General features: G+C 36.0%; 2 protein-coding genes across 4 annotated transcripts; both read left to right on the top strand.

The window, feature by feature from the left end:
• Nucleotides 1-3298: 3298 nt before the first annotated feature.
• LOC137748381 (uncharacterized) lies at nt 3299-5802 on the top strand. The gene is made up of 2 exons (XM_068488528.2): nt 3299-3725; nt 5481-5802. The coding sequence occupies exons 1-2, from the start codon at nt 3438-3440 to the stop codon at nt 5592-5594; spliced, it is 402 nt and encodes a 133-aa protein (XP_068344629.2). The 5' UTR covers nt 3299-3437; the 3' UTR covers nt 5595-5802.
• A 4489-nt stretch (nt 5803-10291) lies between these two features.
• Nucleotides 10292-21994, top strand: LOC137747406 (replication factor C subunit 1). Of its 3 annotated transcripts, none has more exons than XM_088683111.1 (22): nt 10292-10552; nt 10690-10794; nt 10960-11433; nt 11523-11590; nt 11777-11852; nt 11932-11993; nt 12077-12225; nt 13313-13476; nt 13583-13771; nt 13919-14034; nt 14831-15038; nt 15679-15732; nt 16197-16366; nt 17106-17196; nt 18581-18762; nt 18858-18897; nt 19374-19498; nt 20197-20269; nt 20382-20474; nt 20555-20801; nt 21401-21457; nt 21572-21994. In XM_088683111.1, exons 1-22 carry the CDS (start codon nt 10550-10552, stop codon nt 21715-21717), a joined length of 2892 nt encoding a protein of 963 aa, XP_088539237.1. In that variant the 5' UTR covers nt 10292-10549; the 3' UTR covers nt 21718-21994. The 3 variants fall into 3 exon arrangements, with proteins under 3 accessions (XP_088539237.1, XP_068343613.2, XP_068343612.2); XM_068487512.2 differs by having other exon boundaries at nt 13310-13476; nt 21404-21457; XM_068487511.2 differs by having other exon boundaries at nt 13310-13476.
• Nucleotides 21995-22552: the final 558 nt, after the last annotated feature.

Here is a 22552-nt window from a genome sequence, read left to right as displayed (position 1 = left end):
TGATCAGTCAGGGATATGAAATACACTGTCTAAGTGATTGTTTGAGGCATTCACCATGAATGCTTTCTAAAGGAGCTTTGCTTCTAGAATCATATTTGGCAAGAGAAAAACGATGAGCCTTGCCAAATTGACATCTTTTACAAATGACTTTGCTAGAAAAAAATTGAAATATTAGGCAACCCATTTACAAGATTTTTCTGAAACATCACCTTCAATTTTTCCATATTAACATGCCCCACCCTAGCATGCCATAAGGAAGCATTTTCATTGCAAATAACTTTATCAATATATGATGAAGAGGCAGATACAACAAATGTATCTTTTACCCTCCTATCAGTTTGAACAACATCAGCTTTTAAAATTTCTATATTCCGGAGAAATTTCACATATGTTGGTCCAAACAAGACAAAATTACCAGCATCCACAACATTAGGAACTGAAAATAAAATTTTCTTCATCCCTGGAACGTGAAAACATTTTTCAATGTGATAGAATCATTACTTCCATCATTGATGATCACATTACCTTCTTTTTCAACTTGGTGCATAGTGTTGTCGGCTGTCACCATTGCTTCATTTCCTTTATGTGGCTGTAAATGGACAAACTTTGACTCATCACCTGCCAAATGATGCCACAACCGGAGTCCACAATCCATTCATCTTTAAAGTTAATAGCCATGGCATCAATGGTTGAAGTTTCTGCTAGAAAACACTCCCCCAATTTTTTTCATCTGCTAAAAATACGAGAGCTGCCATTTGTTTCAGCCACGTTGCCTTCGTTCATTTTAACTCTACAAATTTTTTGAATATGACTAGGTTTTCCACATCGATGACACTTCAAAGGCCCTTTATCTCTTTGATTAAATGACACTTGAGAGGCCTTTAGGTGCAACATAAAATTTCTTGTAATCCCTTTTATCCAACTTAAAATTCTTCTTTTTTTCAAGTAAAAAGAGCATCTCCGGAGTTTTTCGAAATAGACACTCCAGCCATTTGGCAAGCTAGAGACTCTTCAGAAGACAACAAATTCTCAAACTCTTCTAAGGTGGGTTGTCGATCCCATCCTTGAATTGAAGTCACAAAAGGAGTGTACTCATTTTTTAAGCCATGAATAATGTGCCTCCTTATTTAAGCTTCAAAGACGGGCTCATCCGGATCTAAAAAGGAAATTTCGGAACACAAGTTCTTAATCTTCAAGAAAAATTGAGAAATTGAAAGGTCACCTTGGCTTGAATTTGCCAATTCATTCTCCAGCATCTGTAACCTCCCAATGTCTTTTTTGTTGAATGATAGTCAAGAATCTCCCAAATGTCATGGCAGACTTGCACTTGATGATATGTTCGAATAATCCATGAGAAACAAATCTTTTCAACACGAACTCGGCTTTCACATAAGTCATTATCCACCATTTCAAGTCATCGGCATCTGCACCGTCTTCAGGTTTGGTTCTGTACACTCCTCCAACAACATCCCATAATATACGACTCCATACACGATCTCCATATCTTGTAATTTGATGGATCGAGCAGCTCTATGGCAAGCCCAGTAACTCAACTTGAAGATTCTATCTTTTGGAGCAACACTAGCTGATCTTCTTCACCAAGGATTCAAGCAAACAACTAGTTACCACCTTTGTGGCTCTGGTACCATGTGAACAACAACTATAGTGCAATACAATACACTAGCCCAAGATCAACACACAAAGGTGTGAAGAAGAAGCTAGAAAGATGAATAAAAAAACTCCAACTTCTATTTTCTGCACACAAAAAAGATTTGGTACATGGAGGAGGAAAAGCACAACTAGTGTTTTTTCGTTTCTTTCTAAAGACTCCTCATTTCTCTCTCTGAAAGACAATAAAGCTGAACCTAATAAACAATACCCAAAAGGATCATTCTAGACACTGCCAAAACAAAAGACAAAAAATACATGGCTAATTAGTTTCTCCAAAACAGCAAGTTTAATGTTTACCAAGGTTGTCATTTAATAATTTGTTGGCGTTTTAGTCAAATGTGGTGATTGTAATAACCATTGGAGTATAACTTTGCTAATGCACAAAGTTGACATACCATTGTTTGAAATCAAATAGAAAAATTTGTAAATTTTAATTAGCACTTGGTTAAAAATTAGTAAGACCTCATTTTGATGTACTTTTGAAATGACTGAAAGCGTTTTTGGAATCAATTCTTAGTAAAAATGCAGGTAAATCTTGGAAAAGCACTTAAAGTGCTTCTTGAAAGAAACACATAACTTGTGCTTCTTCCAAAAAGCACTTTAAGTGCTTTTGGACCAAAAAACATTTTTTTTCTTCTAAAAGCGCTTTCAATAATTTTAAAAGCACATCCAAACGAGTCCTAAGTCACACACGTGATTAAAATATTATCTCTCACAAGCGAGTCAGCGCATCCGAAAAAATTAATAGTAATAATAATAATTTATTATGTCTAAATAATAATAATAAATTTAGAGAGTTGTTATTGGTACTACAAAAATTTTATTTTGCACTCCAAATTTTCTATAATTAGTAAAATAATTGCACTTGTGACGAGTATAGAATGAAATTTTTGAAGTACTAATAATAATTCTCTAAATTTATTGGCATGCGGGTAATTAATTTCTTTAATTGTTGTTGGTATTTAACCATTTTAGGCTTAAATGTCAAAATGGTCCTTGTGTTTATCTTTATCGCCAATTTAGTCCATGTGTTTTCAATTTGGCCAAATTGGTCCCCGTGTTTATACCTGTTAGCTAATTTAAGACAATCTGTTAAAGGACCATTAAAATTGACATGTTCTAGGCACGTGAGAGGACAAAAATGTAATTTTATATAGACCTACTAAACATATATAATGCATATCCTTAGAAGTTGTTGCTTCATTCAATTCACTTGAGTACTATGTAATTTAAGACATGTCAATTTTAATTGTTTTTAACGAATTGTTTGAAATTGGTTAACGGATGTAAACACAAGGACCAATTTGACCAAATTAAAAAGATAGAGACTAAATTAATCGAAAGAGTAAAACACAGAGACTATTTTGACATTTAAGCCTTAACATTTTAATTGTGTAGATTAAAATTTAATTGTAAGTAGCGTTCCTTTTTCTTATTTATTTATTATATTTTTTGTTGAAACACCGTATTTGCTTTTTTTGGAGGAGGATTCTCTACCTTTCTAATCTCTCTAGTTTTCTGAACGGTCATGATTAAGTCACGCTAACATCTTATATTAATTTTTTATAAAGATAATAAGATAAAAAAATAATGTATGGAAGTAGGGGATGAAATGGATGAAAATAAGATGATAGAGAATCCTCCTCCTCTTTTTCAGCATCTAAAAAGCGGCGTTTTCAACGTCTCATGAACATCGCCACTCTGCTCGTTTCCTCCGCCGTTTACAATCCAAACCCACATTCAGAATCGCCCTTTCCGTCCCAAAAATGGCAGAAAACACAGAGATTGTAATCAAAGAAGACGGCCCAAAAGGACCCAAAAACTTGTTCTCACTCTTTCCCAAGTGCAAGCTTCAATTCCCCTTCCTGAAGCAGGAACCGGAAGGCGTCGTTGTTGCAGATGTGCCAAGGAAAGCAGACGAAGGAACTGAAAGCAACATTCAGAAGCCGGTGGTTGTGAGTTTCCCGAAAGAGCAAGTTGCGGCTCCTCCTCCCGTGGCGGTGGAGTACGAAGAGCCCATAACGAAGACTTCCAATCCCATTATATTCTGGCAGGCATGCCTTTTTTCACTCTAGTTTATTTTATCTTCTTGATTTTTTACATGATTTTTTGTTATTTAGTTGTATTTGAAATTTGGGTTTTGAGCTATGATTGTATTTGTATGGGAGTTGGTTTCTTACATCCTCTTGTCTGAACATGAATTTTTTGTTGATCAAATTTGAATTTTTGAAGAAAATAATTTATAGGGTCCAAAAACTGACATATCATGTTGTGTGAATCAGTAAAAAAAAAAAAAAAAAATTAGATAATCATGATTCATGCTGTATGTTTGAATTTTTGAGTGCCACAAACCTAAATTGAATAGGAAGGGGCCGAGTATAAGAGTAAAACTACACAAAAGGGGTTTGCATCGCTGCACCGAGAAAGGGGTAAAGGGAGTCGGATAAAAGCATTTTAGTTTCTTTTTTTTCGTAGACATCCCTACAATTCGGTTGTTTGTTCTTACTGTCTGTTTCAAAACAAAATTTTTTAGTAATTATTAACTTGATGATGGTCTGGTTAGTTCTGGTGACTGCAATTAGTTGCTGTGGTCGGTGAATGTATGACATTTTGAAGGAGGGGAGCTATGGCAAGGCGAAGAGATCATTTTAAAGTGGATTGATTCGAGCTTGTGGTCTGTATCTTGCAAGAGTCCCAAAAGGATTTCAAAAGATTAACGTGGATTTTCTTTTGAAGTTTGGTGATGACACGGCCATCTCCACGTAAACAATGATCATTTTAGAATAATGGTCATAGCGTCTCAAGCTGATTCCTTTGGTATAGTTGAAAAAGATAAGTAGGGAAAGTTGTCATGGAGATTTAGGTGGGCTGCTGAATATGACAGATTAATTCAGGAGATATGACATTACACAGATATAAGTTGTCCAAATCTATGGCATGGCTAATAGGTGAGGTAACAATATCAGTCATAAACTCTATGGTACTGGATGGAGATATGTTAGCAAGATCTTGAATGATTTGTGTTGATTGTTGAACTAGAATGTTCAACCTAACATTCCAGTGTCTTGTCGAATGCAATTAAATTAGTTCCTGGCCGAATATTTTTCTCATGAGGAACGAAGGGACTTGGAACATTAGTTTGTTAAAGATTTGATAATTGTGAGCATCCTCTGAATCTTTACATCTAAAATCTTCCACTAGTTATACTACCGTATCAAATAGAAGCTGTAAGTGCTAGTTTGGGGTTGCTGTGCTTATAAAAAATCCACTTCAATATTTTGGACTAATGGGTTAAGTTAAGATGGATAGTTCATTGTTTTGATCAAGAAAAGCGTTCATATTTTGTTTTACAAGGAAAGCGCAATTGTATGGTTCAGGATATGGGATTAGTCACTACCCCTACCCCTGCTTCTTCTCTCTCTCTCTCTCTCTCTCTCTATATATATATATATATATATCTGTGTGTGTATTAATATATTTGTAATATATTATATATGTCATGAGCATACAATTTACATGCTCGTTAGACTTGCTTATGGTGCATGGGTAATCTAAGGCAGTGTTGATTTTGTATGTTTAAACATATGACTCCAATCTTGATAGCATGCGAATCTCTGTCTTGAGCTGATGTAACAAAAATTATCCTGGTTGGCACACTAGTTGCAAATTTGTAGTTTAGTTCAGATTTTTAATAATATGATTCTCAATAGTTGATTCATTCGGTACGAAGTTGTTGGCTTTCTGTTCATTATTTCTCACGGACCAGCCACACCTAGTTTTCTTATTGATTTTGCTTTGTCTACTCTCAGCTTTCCGCTCTTGGAGGGTATCTGGTTTTGAGGTGGATTTGGGCAAGATGGCAGGAAAGAAGGGATAAAAAGGACGGGTCTTCGGATGACGAACGATCTTCTGCTGATGAATAGGTTATTAATATGTTTACTACCCTTGAAATATTGCACATCGAAACTGCAAGTTACTTTCTGGATTCCTTCCTACTGTAACAAAATCAGTACATGGAAGCTTGAGTGTGCTTAGTAAAGAAGGTGTTTTCCCTTTCACCTTCCATTCTTGATTTCGTTACTACTTGTAATATTCACGGTAAGTTAGTAAATCCGTTCATCGTTTTCCGGATGCGGTTTTATGTTCACATAACTGCTGGATTGCCTTGTGAGTTGAGTTGGAGTGAAAGAACAATGAGAAAGAGACGATGAGCCGATAGAATGCATACAAGACTCCCTATCCTACTTAAAGCACAAGAATGCAAAAATTATAAAAACATTTAAACGTTTGGTAGTGCAAAACAAGTTGACATAGCAACAAAAATAGGAATTTCACAGCATTGGCACACCGCTACCGTGATGTTTCATGATACAAGGATGTAGCGTCACAAATTTTTGTTCACATGATGTACTATTAGAACATGACACTGTGGTGACAGTGAATCCGTATCATATAAGTTTGTTTTTCATAGGTCCCAATTTGGTGGTCCGGTTTTTATCTCTATCATCTGATTGAGTAGTCTGACTCCGAAGTGTCGGAGGGATATGCCCTGATACAACTCCAAGTATTTTTGTACTACGCAACACCAAAGAGTTGTCGATGACATGATAGTCCCCTTTACGCTATCTTCGGAGCATTGATGGTAAGCGTTGCAAAGGGCTCTTCCTTTTGTGTCCGATTTCCACACTTTGTGGTGTTAGCCAATTTTCAGAAATGGTGGACTGTGAAATAAATGAGGGAACAAATTTGAAGAAAATAAGTGTAAAATTATGTGAATAGGTAGAGCATGTGGGATAGGTATTTATAGATCTTTTTTGGTATTTCTACAGCTTTTTTTACAAAAATCTTATTTTGGTTGAAAATGAGAATTAAAAGCATATTTAACAGTTAGCTAACTTTAGCTCCTTCGCTTGTAGCGTGATAAGTTTTCGTTCACATGATGTACTATTGGAACATGACAATGTGATGACAGTGAACCCATATCATGTAAGTTGTTTTTCATAAGTCCCAATTTGGTGGTCCAGTTTTTAGGGTTAGAATATTTAAACTCTTCTTTTCTCATTGATACGGTCGATGTGGCACACACATCGATCGCGCAGGGCCAAGGAGACCCACCCATCACGTGACAGTACAGTACGAGCCCACTTTCTAACTTTGATACCATGTAGAATTATCAGAGAGACGGGCTAAAGACCCAGTTCCAACAACACCGATATTGTCCCTAACTTGGTAATTACCACATGCACAATCCGTTAGGTGTGGGGTTTTATCACAAAAGACATCGGCGTTAGTTGGAGTGGGATTAAGATATTTAAACTCTTTTTTTCTTATTGATACAGTCAATGTGAGACATTTTAACAGAAAAGATATGCTTTCATATAACTCCAAGTATTTTGTACTATGCAACACCAAAGAGTTTTTGATGACATGCTAGTCCCCTTGACGCTATCTTCGAAGCATTGATGGTCAGCGTTGGAAGGGGCTCTTCCTTTTGTGTCCGATTTCCACCCTTTGAAGTGTTAACCAATTTTCAGAAATGGTGGACTATGAAATGAATGAGGGAACAAATTTGAAGAAAATAAGTGTAAAATTATGCGAATACCAGAGCATGTGGGATAGATATTTATAGATTTTTTTGGTATTTCTACATTTTGTTTTTACAAAAATCTTATTTTGGTTGAAAAAGAGAATTAAAAGTATATTTAACGATTAGCTAACTTCAGCTAGCCGTTATATGCGTTTTTAGTTTTTTATTTTTTATTCTTAAACATGTTTTTAAGTTTTATATTTTTATATTTTTTATTTATTTTTATTTTTAATTTAACGACTTATGACTATGATCTAGTGATATTTCTCTTCACTTGTAAGTGAGAGGTCTTAAGTTCAATTATCGCCAAAGGTGAATTGCTAGCCCATTGTGAGGTTTAGCCCACTCCCCCCACCCTCATTAGTGTAGATAATATCATTTATTAAAAGGAAAAAAAAAAAAAAAAAAAAAAAACTAACGACTACATGACGTTAGCCTGCGTTTCAAACTTGAACCGTTGGATGTACTCCTGTGCCTGACCTTGTGGACAAAAAGATGCGGGTGTATGCTGGGCCCATGAACAGTTTTGGCTCGTTCTTATTTTGAGGCCAAATATGGCAAGCTCAATAGCAGTGGTAGGTCCAAGATTTGAACTTTTGAAAGTCCTAGTGTTAAATACAAGTCTTTTTTTTTAAATAGGAACAGAGCGAAGCGCAAAATAATAATAAAAAAAAAAACAATTTATTCACTTGGTGAACTTGTTGTGTACATGTCAACAGATATTGGCATATGTTGAAACTAATCAGTTTATTCACTTGGTAGGTTTGTTGAGATATGCCTAATATGCATTGCATTACACATTTAGTGGACACAAAAATGATCCATACCAAACATTCAGTAGGTCCTCAAAAAGACCAAAATGTGTATGTTTTCTAGACTCGTCCTGGGATCACTTTGGTCCCTAGTTCCATCTGCCCTGCTAGTACGATTTGCCTACTAATTTTTTTTAATTTTTTTTATTTATGATTCTATGTAACCCTCCATTGAAAGATGAATTTGAGAGCAAAAGGGCCTAAATTGGGCTATGTAACCCACCATTGGAGATGGCATAATTATGGGATTAAATGAGAATTTTGATTTAAATGCTCATCAAATTTGTTTATATTTGTTTACCATTTAAATGGGAATAAAATGAGAATTTTGATTTAAATGCCACTCAGTATTATGGTTTGGTAGTATTCCTCTTCACTCGGAAGTGAGAGGTCTTAGGTTCGAATCTTGGCGATTTCGATACCAAATTAGGTTGCCCATTGTGTGGCTTAACCGAACTCCTTCCCTTTTAATGTAAAAATATCGATGTATTAAAAAAAACAAAAAAGAAAAAAAGATTAAGTATAAATCAAAATTGGAAAAAGAAAAAAAAAAGTCTGGAAAAAGAATACATAATTGTCCTAATAATGACTAGTTTATCTCCATGTGCTTGAGAAACCTTTCTTTATTCACGGGCGCTACGCATCCTAAAAGATATGTTACGGTAGTTGGTTTCTATTGTAATTTTTATAAAATATTTTTATTGAGGTATATGCGAGAGACTTAGGGGTGGGCAGGGTTTGGTTTGATGTGATTTTGAGTGAAACCAAAATCGAAACTGCAATTTTTTGTGATTTGGTTCGGTGCGATTTTAAAGCTAAAACCGAAATAAAACCAAACCATTTGGTTCAGTTTGGCGTGGTTTCAAATGGTTTCGGTTCAATTTTCAAACCATTTACATACAAAATGATTTTTTTTTTTTATTTGGGTCCTCCCCTCTCTCCCCTCTCTCACATAAAATATTAGAAAATGCCTAACCAAATCAGATAGAGTTTGAGTAAATAACAATGAAACAAACTGATACACTTCTATTATTTATACCAAAATATTTTCAACCAAAAAAAAAACCATTTTTGACAAATTAAGGTACCTTAGTCAATATCTTTTACCATTTCAGATTCATCACCCAAAAAAACCAAAATTGAAGCCTTCAATACCTTACCCAGAACCCACCATCGGCGCCTAAGTAAAGTAATAATCGCCCAAACAAAACACTTGAGGACAAAAAACATACATATTTGAATCTGATTTATGAAAATGTTTTGCCCCCAGTTTTATGAAAAATGTTTTGTCCCCAATGCCAAATGAGACCAAGAGCAACACTGAGCAAGAAACAACTATTTAAATGTATGGAGTGTAACAAATACCTAATTAAAACATAACATCTAATATGGTTATTCAATTAAAAATTCTTTCTATATTTGTGGTGCGGTTTTCAAAAGCCAAAATCGAAACTACGGTTCAGTTTCAAATCGTTTTCTTACATTGCGGTTCAGTTTCAAAACAGCAAAACTAAATCGTTAGGTGTGGTTCGATTTGGTTTGTGTTTTGATTTCGGTTTTCGATTCCAAGTGCCCACCCCTAAAGAGACTTTTTTTATCATGCGCATATGGTTGTACATTTGGTATACAATTTTTGAAAGCTTGGAATTTTAAGAAATACAATTATATCCACTGTGATGATTTTATTTTTGTTTGGCAGTTCGTGAATAAAAAACCAAATTAAAAAAAAAAAATTTTTGGGAAGACTAAATTTTGTAAATTAAATAACATAAAAGTTGATGATTTGATAAACATGTTTATTTTTTATTTATGACACATCATTTAATCATTTTGTTAGCAAAATTTAGTGTACATGAGATTAACTAAAAAACACATGACAAATACTTATATAATTATTTAAAAAAAAGGTAAATTATACAAAACTACCTTAACTATGGATTGAACCACAATTTCATACCCCATATTTTAAACATTGTAATGTCGTACCTCAACGTATGAATTCATTGCAATACCAGACCTCCGTTAAATTTTCTATCAATTTTGACTGTTAAATGTAATACCTAATGAGGTAGTTTTGTGTAAAAAAGGGGTAAATTTTCTGTCAGACCTTCATTGCTATGTCATATAGTTTTGTGTAATTTACCAAAAAATAAAAAATAAAAAAATCAAAGCCAAACATAATTTTATTTCAATAAATATAGCAGGAAAAGAACAAAGCTGTGATTGACATCCAGTTAACTTAATTTTCTCAGCAACCAAACAACAGCTTAAAAACCCCAAACACACCCTGAAAACCCCCAAGGCAAACACCTCAGTCGTATTTCTCCTGAAGAGAAGGGTACATATTTTTTTCTCTTCAGGTTTTCTTGTGGGTTTGATTTCTGAGATAATTTTGGGTTGCAGAATCATATTGTGTAAGAGGCAGTGATAGTCAGTGTGTCATTGATACTGCATTGTAGCTTTAAGCAAAGCTTCAGACATGGTAACTTCTCAATACCAATTTTCTTATTTTCCATTTTCTAGGGTTTAAAGATTTGACTGTTGATTCTTCTTCTTCTTGCCCTTCATACGCTGATGTTTGATGTGTTGCGTTTGTTTGTTTCATTTGGATGAATCAAGTCCCAGGCCGATATTAGGAAGTGGTTTATGAAGTCCCACGACAAGGGAAACACCAAGAAACCGGCGGCGGCTCCTTCTACACCTAAGATTGAGCCTAAAGAACCAGTAGGTTCATTGCATTTTACATTTGTTTCCATGTTCTTTTCTTTAACAACAAGAAAGTATGATCTTTCCACTGCTCAGTGCACAGAACACGGGAATTGGGAAACTATATTAATCATAATAAGGTTTCCGTTTTGTTCTTTAATTCTGTTATCTGTGCTAAACCAGGTGCAAGGAGGTCAAGAAAATTCTGGCAGGAGGAAAACTAGCAAGTATTTTCCCATAGATAAACCAAAGGATGAAAATGGAACAACTGAAGTTCCATCCAAAAGAAAGCCTCACAAGGATCCTGATGCATGTGTTAAACCCTCACCTGCAAAAAAAGCTCACAAAGCTGTTGATGACGACGACGACGATTTTGTCTTGCCTAATTCGAAGAAGAAATCAGTTGAACTTGATACCACACCTAGTAAGAAACTGAAGAGCATATCTGGCATGGGAATCCCACAGCAGGTTACGGCTATTGATGAAGGTGGCGATGATGATAAAAAGAATGCCGAATCACCCCTCAGGCCGGCTGGTAGGGGTCGTGGTGGAAGAGGTGCTTCTGCAGGACCAGCTGGTGGAAGAGGAAGGGGCGCTGGACGAGGCGGATTTATGAATTATGGAGAAAGGAAAGATCCCCCACACAAAGGAGAAAAGGTTTAATGTTTTGGAATATATGGAATTGATTATTAAAATTATTGTATTTTCCTTGATGTTAACTATTAGTCCATGTTTGCATGTCTCAGGAAGTTCCTGAAGGTGCTCCAGATTGTTTAGGTGGCTTGACTTTTGTAATTAGTGGTACACTTGACAGGTATTTATTGTAATATATGTGTGACGTTCACATGCTTGTCAGGGTTGTGTTGGTATTATAGTTTCAAGTTTAATGTTTGTCTGGTAGCATGAAGTTCCTCTTCCTTTTTTTTTCTTTGGTAGATTTCAATAAATATTTGTTTTCCATTCATTATAATATTGAAGTTTAAATTTTTACTACTTACAGTTTGGAAAGAGAAGAAGCAGAGGATTTGATTAAACGTCATGGCGGTCGTATTACTGGATCTGTCAGCAAGAAAACGGTATGCTCATGTTTCGATCTTGTAATCCCTTGGATTTAGATATAACTGCTAGCATTTGATTAACATAGTCTATTTGCAGAACTATCTTTTATGCGATGAAGATATTGAGGGAAGGAAATCCTCTAAAGCCAAAGAACTTGGGTTTGCTGTCTTGAACTGAACTAGATTTTTCATATTTCCTATACTTGCTTTATTTTTATCTGAAAAGTAATTGTATTCTGTAGTACGGCTTTTCTTACCGAGGATGGATTGTTTGATATGATTCGGGCATCTGTCGGTGCTAAATTACCTGTACAACAAGCAAAGAAATCTGTGGATGATGCTGCAGCAGCATCTTTGCCCAATAAAAGCCCTAAGAAAGTAACATTGAAAAGTATGTCCCGGTTCATTAAGTAATTTGGGTGTGTTGTTCTAATTGCAGATTTATAATTTGATTTTTGGTTTGGCTGGGTTTTCTGTATAATCTAAATGTATGAAAAGGGTCGAGGGTGTCTTATTTCTCAATTATCTTGTCTCCATAGTGTTTGTACATACTCTTGCACAGCTAGCATATAAGGGCAATAGGGTACTGTTCATTCTTCTGGTGAATAATTTAACCTTTTACTTTTGCATTCTCTTTCTTCTTCTGTTCACAATTTGGGAGCAGATGTGGTCCTTTAGTTTGGTTAATTTGGGTGATTTTGCGGCACTGTACTTCTTTGTTGTCTGAATGCTTTTTGCGAAGGAAAATGAAAAATAACTTTGGAACCTTATGGCGGCGTGCCATTTTGCGTCCTTTTGGGTGGTTTGGGGAGGAATGAATAGATGAACTCCTGATGATAGAAAAAAAGTTGTACTACACTATTGGATAATTGGATTAATTCATTTATGGCTTCTCTATGGGACTTTGGGAACTTTAATGATATCTTTGTTGGTTTGTTACAATTGATTGCCCTGCTGTTTTGGACTAATTTTTGTTGCTTTGCTTCGTGTAGTTTATCATGTATTTAACTGGTTTTTAATAATCTTCCTGATGGCTCCTGATCCATCTTGTTCTGTACTACTTTCATCTAGTTCTTCCATTTGAGTGGTTATTATCTGTTCTTTGTCAGACCATGTTCATCATAGGGTAGTAGGAAGTGTTCCAAACTACATATGGTATCAGTATGATTAATTTATATTCTGTTTCATTTTTTTATTGCTCACTGGGACCACGAGTCCAAAGTTTTTGTGTTCTCAGTTTTACTTAGGAATAAAACTTACATGCTTTTTCCCTTCTGTTTGTCTCGACTTTCAAAAGTGTTTAAACTTTTGTGCACTCTTTATGACATGGAGGCTAAAAGTAGTGTTTTTCTTGTTATATGAATTTTGGATACTTTTTTCTAGCAGGTTAATTAAGCAGTTGCATCTTATTTGAAAAACAAATGTAGTCATCATATTTGAAGTTTTCTTATAAAATTGGCATGTAACCATTCCAGAAGATTGCACTGGAAGCTCGTTGGCATCAAGTGCATCTAGCAAACAGTTGCAGTCAGATGCCTCCCTTGCTAGGTGTAAGAAGCAAACTACCGAGCATTCTACTTTTACTTGGACAGAAAAATATAGGCCAAAGGTTCCAAACGACATTATTGGGAATCAGTCGCTGGTATGTTGGTCATTGTTTTGCCACCATTGCATCGTTGTCTGCACATGCATCTATCTGGGAAGCAAAAGTAAGCTCTGATACAGTTGATGTAATGTCTAATCTGCAGGTAAAGCAGCTTCATGATTGGTTGGCACATTGGAATGAGCAATTTCTTGATACTGGAAATAAGGAAAAAGGAAAAAACCCAACCAATTCTGGTGCAAAAAAGGCTGTACTTTTAAGCGGAACACCTGGTATAGGGAAAACGACGTCTGCAAAGTTAGTCAGTCAAATGCTTGGTTTCCAGGCAGTTGAGGTTTCATACTTTAACCAAGAAGCAGAACTATGAGATAATTTAAATATTGCTGAATTATGTTACTGAATGCTATTTTCTGTTTTCTCTCATGCTAAATTTGAATTTTGCAGAACCATGAGATAATTTGAATATTGCTGAATTGATTAGGTAAATGCTAGTGACAGTCGTGGGAAAGCTGATTCAAAGATTGAAAAGGGAATTGGTGGAAGCAATGCAAACTCAATTAAAGAGCTTGTCAGCAACAAGGCCCTGAGCATGGATGGGTTGGTTTCTCGCTCTCTCTCTCTCTCTCCCTCTCTCAAAAATAGCTTAATCACAGTATTTCCTCCTAATTGCACTTCGTAAAAAAATTACGTAGCTGCTGATGTGGTACAAGTGGGATTCTTAAGGAGAGGAAAATTGGAAAAGTTAACGACGGAGAGGGTGGTTTGAGAAGCAGAAGGGGTTGTGTGTGTGTGTGTGTGTTGGGGGGGGGGGGGGGGGGGGAGGAGGGAGGGGAGATCGGGGGTAGGGTTGTTTGTGGGAAAGGGAGATTAGGCCGCCGGGGGTGTGGGTGTGCCAGGGAGAAATGGGTGCGAGGAATAGGATTGGAAGTGAAAAATCTGTAGGAGTTCGGGGAAGGGTTGGATGGGGGTTTGGCAGAGAAAGGGGGGGGGGGGGTCCTGGCTGTGGTTTGGCGGTGGGATTAACCTTGTGTGTTTTTGGTTAAACTTTTTTGTTTTTAGATATGATTGCCATATTTAATTAAAATATTAAACAATAAACTTTTATGTTGCTCGTGTGGGGCTTACATATAAGAAAATCAATAGGTTCCTCACATGCCATGCCTTGGATGGAAAATTTGACAGACTTGATGAGGGGGTAAAGTGGGACCGAAAAGTGCATTTAGGGGGATTGGGTCAAAGTGACTTTCGGGGTTAAGTGGGATTGGAGACATCTTTCACGGGTGGATACAATAAGTAGGCCTAATCTATATTATCCATTATTTGGGGTGCATTTACGCATAGGATGTGCCTGACAGCATTATTTTCTCCTGTTAATGCTTAGTTAAATTTGCAGATCAAAGCATCCCAAAACTGTGCTGATTATGGATGAGGTTGATGGGATGTCTGCTGGAGATCGGGGTGGAGTTGCTGATCTTATTGCTAGCATAAAGATTTCAAAAATTCCTATTATCTGCATTTGTAATGATCGTTATAGTCAGAAACTGAAAAGTCTTGTGAACTACTGTTTGCTTCTCAACTTTCGCAAACCTACCAAGCAGCAGGTCTCCTCCCCCCTCGCAAATTGTCTGTACTTCTGTATATTTGAGTATTTGGAAGAATGTTCATATTGTTTCTTCTAGTCACTTGCACATTTACTTATTGGTTCTTAATCATGCCTTCTTGTTGAAGGTTTTTTTTTTTATTTCTTTTTGGCATACATTTGCCTGCATTCAGGAATACAAACTGACACATGGGATGAAAATTTGTTTATGCTGCATAACTTAAGCAACATTTTTTTTCAATAAAGTCGTTGACTAATGTTTTTCAAGAATTCTACAACATGCTAAAATAATGTAATCTTATAATGTTTGTTGTGCTGTGATGAAGAATATTAACTGTGATCGTTAAACAAGTGGGTTGACGTCATGATGTATTATTTTTATTGACCAGGAAAGGGAAGATTAAAATTAATTTTCAACTATAAAACTCTGCAATAGTGATTCCATTTGCAAGATTTTGTTTAGATTGTGTTTAATCATTGCATGGATAAGGAAATTGCATTTGTGATTTTGTCAAGCGATTTTTATTTTTTTTAGAAACTTAAGGCTTTTTGTCACTTATATTTGACATGCCTTTGAAGAATAATGTTTGAATAAGGTTGTTGCCACTTTTCTGTTATTAAATTTTGTTCATGGTTTGTAGATGGCAAAGAGGTTGATGCAAGTTGCAAATGCTGAAGGCCTTCAAGTTAATGAGGTAAATACTTTATAACTCTGAGTGCATTTTTTCCCATGGTGATGGAAGTACACTATTTGGTGTTTTCATCTACTATAATGCTACAGAAGCTTGGATTCACTAAAATATCACATGGGACACAATTTCTGCTGTTGTAATGCACTATACTGTAGAATTGTATCATTTTAGTTTTCTCTCCCCCCCCGCCTTTTAATCTGGCCGGTTCTTGAAAGTGTAGTTGGTTCTCCATTTTCTCTTTTCTCCCTTATTTTTCTTGTAGTTGTTTTTCTTTTTCCTTGGGATGAGATGTTTTTGGGACCTAACTCAGTTTAGGTATTGATTCTTTTTGTTTAGTGGTAACCTTCATAATCATTTTTCTACTATGGTTTTACATGTGATCAAGTTATCTCGCTTCTCTGGTTTCTGACATGTACCTCAAGATTCTTCTCCCCCCTTGTTGATTAATTTTCTATTCATTGTCTCAGATTGCTCTTGAGGAACTTGCAGAAAAAGTTAATGGAGACATGCGAATGGCAGTTAACCAATTGCAATATATGAGCCTCTCAATGTCAATCATTAAATATGATGATGTACGGCAGCGCTTATTAAGCAGTTCAAAGGATGAAGATATTTCACCGTTCACAGCGGTTGACAAGTATGGCAGCAAAGTTCTCTTTTTGACTCTGGTTCTCTGCATCTTGTTGTCTTTTGAATTTCTTATATGCCTGTCTCCTCTTATTCATATGCATTTTGAATTTTCTAAACTTGGTTTCTTGATTGATATATGCATCACCATTTGAGTTGTTTGAACCATGTTTTGAGCTTCACTGCTTTGTTCTCAATTATTTACATAAATATTTTTTCGTTTGCAATCACAACAAAGTTTTTTTTTGATAAAATGGACAAACTATCCACTGAGAAACTAGCCTACTATCCACAAATGAGAACAACTTATTGCGCTGAAGCCAATCACTTTTAAAAAATTTAAACGTTATTTTATGAGAACTGAAGTTTTCCATCTACCATACAAAAAGAATGCAAACACAATGCATAAGCTTAAATAAGTACAGCCGTCCAATCTGCAAAAATATGATATTTCTGTAAACACAGAAGAAAGCCGATAATGATTGTCCAAAACCTCAATTTATCCCACAAAACTGATACTGTCACCCAAAATCTTCCATGATCATCCCACAAAACTCCAATGTCACGATGCTCAAAACCTTACTTTATCCCATACAATCTTTGACATTTATTTTATGACCAGATACAGTATATTTGTTTCTCTTATATCAAGAAATATAGGGGCTCTCAGAGTGCCATCCTTCACAAGTTCTGATTGAGCCATGAAAAGTAACCAGGTGCGCGATGCTGACGTGTCTTTTCTGTTGCAGGCTGTTTGGTTTTAACGCTGGAAAGTTGCGAATGGATGAGCGTGTTGACCTGAGCATGAGTGATCCTGACCTAGTCCCTCTTCTAATCCAGGTTCTTCCTTTGCTAGTAGACTTGCTTTTTGGCTGGCATATACTGAATAAAAAATGCTATAACAAACAGTGCAAACTTTAGTATGTTTTGTTTCACTATTGAATACTACTGGAGGAACAAAAGACTTGCAGTGTTTACTGTCAACATGATGCATAGGTTCATTCGAAAGATATGACAATAACCTCAGGAATGGAGTTTTTATTGTAAAATTATGACTGCATGACGCTTGACCTGGTAATGCTTTTCCGTTGGAGATGATATTAATTTTTTATTTTTTTTTGGGGGGCGGGGGGAGGGGGGGGGGTTTGTGGGGAATTGGGAGGGGGGCAGAATTTCGAAGGTACACACTTACCTAGTAGGAGCATAATTTGTGGGAAACACTTTTTTGAAATTTCTTTGATGTTTTATTAACTTATTTCACAAATCTGAACGCATTTTCCGATACAAATACAGAAATTAACTAAAAACAAAGGAGATGAGTGATATACACTATACACCTTAAAAATGATTCCAAGACTCACATGCTGAACTGTCCTGACTGGGGGGTGGGGGGAGGGGGGTGTATGGGGAGGGGGACAGAATTTCGAAGGTACACTTACGTAGTAGGATCATAATTTGTGGGAGACACTTTTTTGAAATTTGTTTGATGTTTTATTAACTTATTTCACAAATCCGAACGCAATTTCCGATACAAATAAAGAAATTAACTGAAAAAAAAGGAGATGAGTGATATACACCATACATCTTAAAAATGATTCCAAGACTCACATGCTGAACTGTCCTGACTGTCTTTACAACCTTTCACATACTGAACTCTTACAAAATTGAACTTGCATCAATATGAAGAATTGTTTTTAACATTTGTATCTTGACTCTGACCAAAAATAGAAGATAAAAGAGAAAAAGGAATATCTGTATCATGAGATGTAATTTTGAATATTTCGTAATTTGGTACAATAACAATGACGTAGAAAGAAAAGATCGAAATTATCAGATTCTCGCACTCATCTCCCTCTATCTCTCTTCCCACGAGGCTTAGCGTGTTCTTACTTCACATCTTCTACAATTTTTCAAATCGTGTTAGTTGATTTAAGATCTTGGTGCTGCTTGTTCCCATGCAAATGACAAGAATCAGAATGTTATTCTCCTTATCTTCTTTTATGTAATGATCAATAAATTCTGTTTAATTCTATGTCAGATTCTTGATGGACTTGGATGCAAAGTTGCATTCACTTGAACATTGAATCTACTTATGCTTCTGCATCCATCAAATTTTATAAACTGCACCCCTTAATTCCTTTTTTTTTCCTTCTCCAAATGATCATATTTGTAGCCAAAGTTTGAATATTCTAATATATTAGTTCTCTTTTTCAATTTCTGGCAGGAAAATTATATCAACTATAGGCCAAGTTCGGCTGTTAAAGATGATAGTGGGATAAAACGTATGAACTTGATTGCCCGTGCCGCTGAGTCTATTGGCAATGGAGATATTTTCAATGTACAGATTAGAAAATATCGGCAGTGGCAGCTTTCCCAAAGTTCTTGTCTTTCATCCTCTATAATTCCGTATGTTTCTTCGCATCAGCTCTGGAAGTTGAGATAATTTCTTTGAGTTAATTCATAATTTCTGATTCGTGGTATTATTTTATATTTATAACCAGTGCTGCATTGTTGCGGGGGCAGAGAGAGACACTTGAGCAGGTAATTTATTTCCTTTTCTTTGCAAGTTTATAAATTTAAAGAGTGTTAACTGGTCCTCTCTTTGGCCTTGAAAATGTGTACATTCTGTGTGCTACAGCAGTGCACATATTGTTGCAGGCTTCATATAAATGGTCTATAATGATTTTTTTTTTTGTTTTTTGTTGCTATTCACATTTTATTTATACAGCTTTCCTATGATCCCATTACACCCAGAAAGCCACACAGAGGGGTGACATGATATTAGGGATCTTGTTTTATAGACTTGTGCTTGTGTATAGAACTGTTAAGAAGTTTTTCTGTCATTGGACCACTGGTTCAACTTAAAATCGCACTGGTAAAAAGAAACTTAATTATCCCATTTCTTCACTTTATAAAATTTGTTTTTGGGTTATATATCTTCTAAGTGTTTTGAAATATTCATGTTATACATGCATCAACGTTTATGCTTACCTTCACAAGTTGACCTTATTGTGCAGGGAGAAAGGAATTTTAATAGATTTGGAGGGTGGCTGGGAAAGAACTCAACATTAGGAAAAAATCTTAGGCTCTTGGAAGATTTGCATGTCCATCTTCTTGCTTCTCGTGAATCTAGTTCGGGGAGGTAGTTTCTGTTCTATGTTTGAATTTTTGGTCACTAACCTAATGCATTTGAGTTTGGTGTCAAGGATTGGATTGGATGGGAGAAGTCACTTGATTCAACTTCGAAATTTTTTCCATGTTGAAGGTAGAAGATGGACTAGTCATGAAGGAAACTTATCCTTGTCAATCCTTCATAAATCCATCTTCTACCTAAACTTGGACAAACTTTGGAAGTTACATCCGTTTCTTCATTCAACAATCAACATACATTGAATCTAGTGACTTCTCCAATCCAATCCCAGACACAAACAAGGCCATAATGCCCAGCGTTATTGACTTATATAAGGACTATACTACCAATGGTGTTTATATGGAACCCTAGAACTTTAGATCCATCTGGAAAGTTGTAAACTTATATTTTCTTGTGCGTGCATGGCCATTGTTTCTTCTGTTTTCAGTCCTACTGACTTGAAAATTTTGGAAATTTCCAATTGTTGGATTATGTTTGATATATTGTATTGGATTCCTGAAATTTTATCATGTAGTTGTGACAAAAAAGAACTAAAAAGTTCGTCATGTCAAGGTTTTATAGTGAATGTGTCCTTTCAAGACCACTATCTCTCCCTCCCGTCCTCTCTCTCTACCACTCTGTTTTTATTTTATTTGTCTTATTTTGTGTCCCTTGGAAGCTTTTTAATTTCTCGTTTGTAAATTGTTTAGGGAAACACTGCGAGTTGAATACCTTTCTCTTCTTCTGAAACGATTGACCGTGCCTCTCCGTGAACTGCCTAAGGTTGGAGATAATCTATTTTAGTATATGAAGATTTATTTTAATTGCAAAGTATGTAAAACAGTTGGATTGATGATCAGTAATAAGTCCATCTTGTATGTTAAAAAAATATCAGGATGAAGCTGTGCAGGAAGTTGTGGAGTTCATGAATACTTACTCCATTAGTCAGGATGACTTTGATACTATTGTGGAGTTATCCAAATTTCAGGTAACCCTTGGTGCAGGCTTGGTTGTTGCTATACTGCTTCAAAATTTTATAAGTTTTCTCATCGATAAGCCATTTATCAGGGGCATCCAAATCCGCTAGATGGCATACTGCCTGCTGTAAAATCAGCTCTGACAAAAGCATACAAAGAAGGAAGCAAAACAAGGATGGTACGAGCTGCAGATTTTGTTACTATTCCTGGAATGAAAAAGGTCCCTAAGAAGAGGATTGCTGTGCTTTTAGAACCATCTGATGATGTCATTGGTGAGAACAATGATGATACTTTTGTTCAGAGTGATGATGAAAATTCGTCAGATACAGAGGACTTGGGTAAGTTTTTCTGTCATCATTATGCTGCTCCTCTTTAATAGATAATTCAGTTTGCTGGACTACTTTAGTTTGAGGAAAATTTTCACAACCATAAATGGCCATTTTGCTCTGCAGTGTATCTTGTGAAAAGGTGTTGCCTTAAGATGTTTCTGGAATAGAAAGCTCTATCACTATTTATTCTGTAAAATAAGAATGGTGTATGCTAACATGTTGTACTCCATAAGAAATGGAGGGCATGTTCCATGCTATCTGGGATTCTGAAATTGCAGATTGGAAAGTAAATACAGGGAACGCTTCTAGAAATGTTCTTTCGTGACCTGTTGATATATTATGGCCTGTGAGTGTGCATCTCTGTGGAATATTTAAATATTGTTCTAGGATTTTGCTCTGTTTAAATATTGTTCCAGAAATGGTTTGTTTTAGGATTACTGGAATTCTCTATTATATTGCCGGAAGAAACTTACTCGTAAAAAAGGTTAATTATGATATTAGGGTTGTAAATGGAACTAAAGATTATGCGAGCTAGTTTGCTTCTGGATACCATCTGACTTGTTGGTGCTCATTTAGTGATTGTTTTATTTTTTTTCACAATTTGTCAGAAGGTTCTGCTGTTGGTGAAAAGCTGCAAAAGGAACTGCAAAGTTTGAACACCAAAGGTAACTGGTAGTATCCTACATGGATGCGACTAAATTCGAAAGCTCATAGGTTGAGGCTATTTAGATGTATGTTATTCCAGAATGCATGATTTATGTGTTCCTCATACTATGCAGGAGTGCAAGTACAATTCGATTTGAAGGGTGCGCCAAATTCAAGTGCAAAGAAGACACCGGCTGGCAGAGGTAGAGGTGGTTCTGCTGCTGCCAGCGTGAAAAATGGTGGCCGAGGTTCAGGAGCTGGTGCCAAGAGAAAGAGATGAAGGGAGATGAAAGAAGAGATGGAACTTTTCCTTTCTAAGGCGTTGGCAGGTTTTATAGGAAGATGTAAATAGATATTTCCTCCGTACATACGTATTTTTGGTAGGTGAGGAATGGTAGGATCTCCTGTTTTAGTTTTAGTTTACAAGGTTGATAGTTGATGCTTGACTCCCAGATTTAGGGCTCCTTTGACAAGTGTTTTTAACACTTGAAAGCATTTTTAGATAAAATGTTTTTGGGAACCAAATCTTAGTAAAAATGCAAGTTAATTCTGAAAAAGTATTTGAAGTGCTTCCAGCAAGAAGCGCATAACAGGTGCTTTTAGCAGGAAGCACTTAAAGTGTTTTGGGGGAACCCAAAAACATTCTCTCTAAAACCGGTTTCAGTCATTTAAAAACACTTTGTCAAACGAGATCTTATAGTTTTGACTGGAGTCGCGTCTTTTAGAAATATGGTAAGACGCAGGCTAGTCAAGTTGACTAGAACAACATAATCCTCATCACGCAAGTTTGAATTGCTCTCTACGTGGTTTAATTTAGATTAGATCAAATTAGAATATAGCTGATTGGACTGAGCGAGAGAGGGCCTGGGCAGCAACAATAACTACCCTCCTGGTACAACACGGTGGTTGAGGGCGGAGTGTGGTCATTGTGATGGTCGTCTGCCCTAAATGCTTGTAATACATTTACTGAAACAGGTTAAGCAAGAAAACCACCAAAATTGAAGAACAAATTTAATATCACAGAGCCTACAACTTTTATACTTCGCCAGTCAACTGCATAAACACACCTCGTCGGTATGCAATGTAAACCAGCAAACCCATATGCTAAGGAATTT

This window comes from Pyrus communis, chromosome 2 (assembly GCF_041283825.1).
Source record: "Pyrus communis isolate YQ-2024b chromosome 2, ASM4128382v1, whole genome shotgun sequence".
Classification (NCBI taxonomy): Eukaryota; Viridiplantae; Streptophyta; class Magnoliopsida; order Rosales; family Rosaceae; genus Pyrus; species Pyrus communis.
The sequence above is the reverse complement of the archived record's forward strand: the minus strand, read 5'-3'. Positions and strand labels throughout refer to the sequence as shown.

Coding starts and splice junctions, on each gene's coding strand:
- LOC137748381 (XM_068488528.2), top strand. CDS start 3,438: ATGGCAGAAAACACAGAGATTGTAATCAAAGAAGACGGCCCAAAAGGA. Junction 3,726..5,480: donor ATCCCATTATATTCTGGCAG/GCATGCCTTTTT, acceptor GTCTACTCTCAG/CTTTCCGCTCTTGGAGGGTA.
- LOC137747406 (XM_068487511.2), top strand. Junction 13,477..13,582: donor TTATTGGGAATCAGTCGCTG/GTATGTTGGTCA, acceptor TCTAATCTGCAG/GTAAAGCAGCTTCATGATTG. Junction 15,039..15,678: donor GCAAACCTACCAAGCAGCAG/GTCTCCTCCCCC, acceptor CATGGTTTGTAG/ATGGCAAAGAGGTTGATGCA.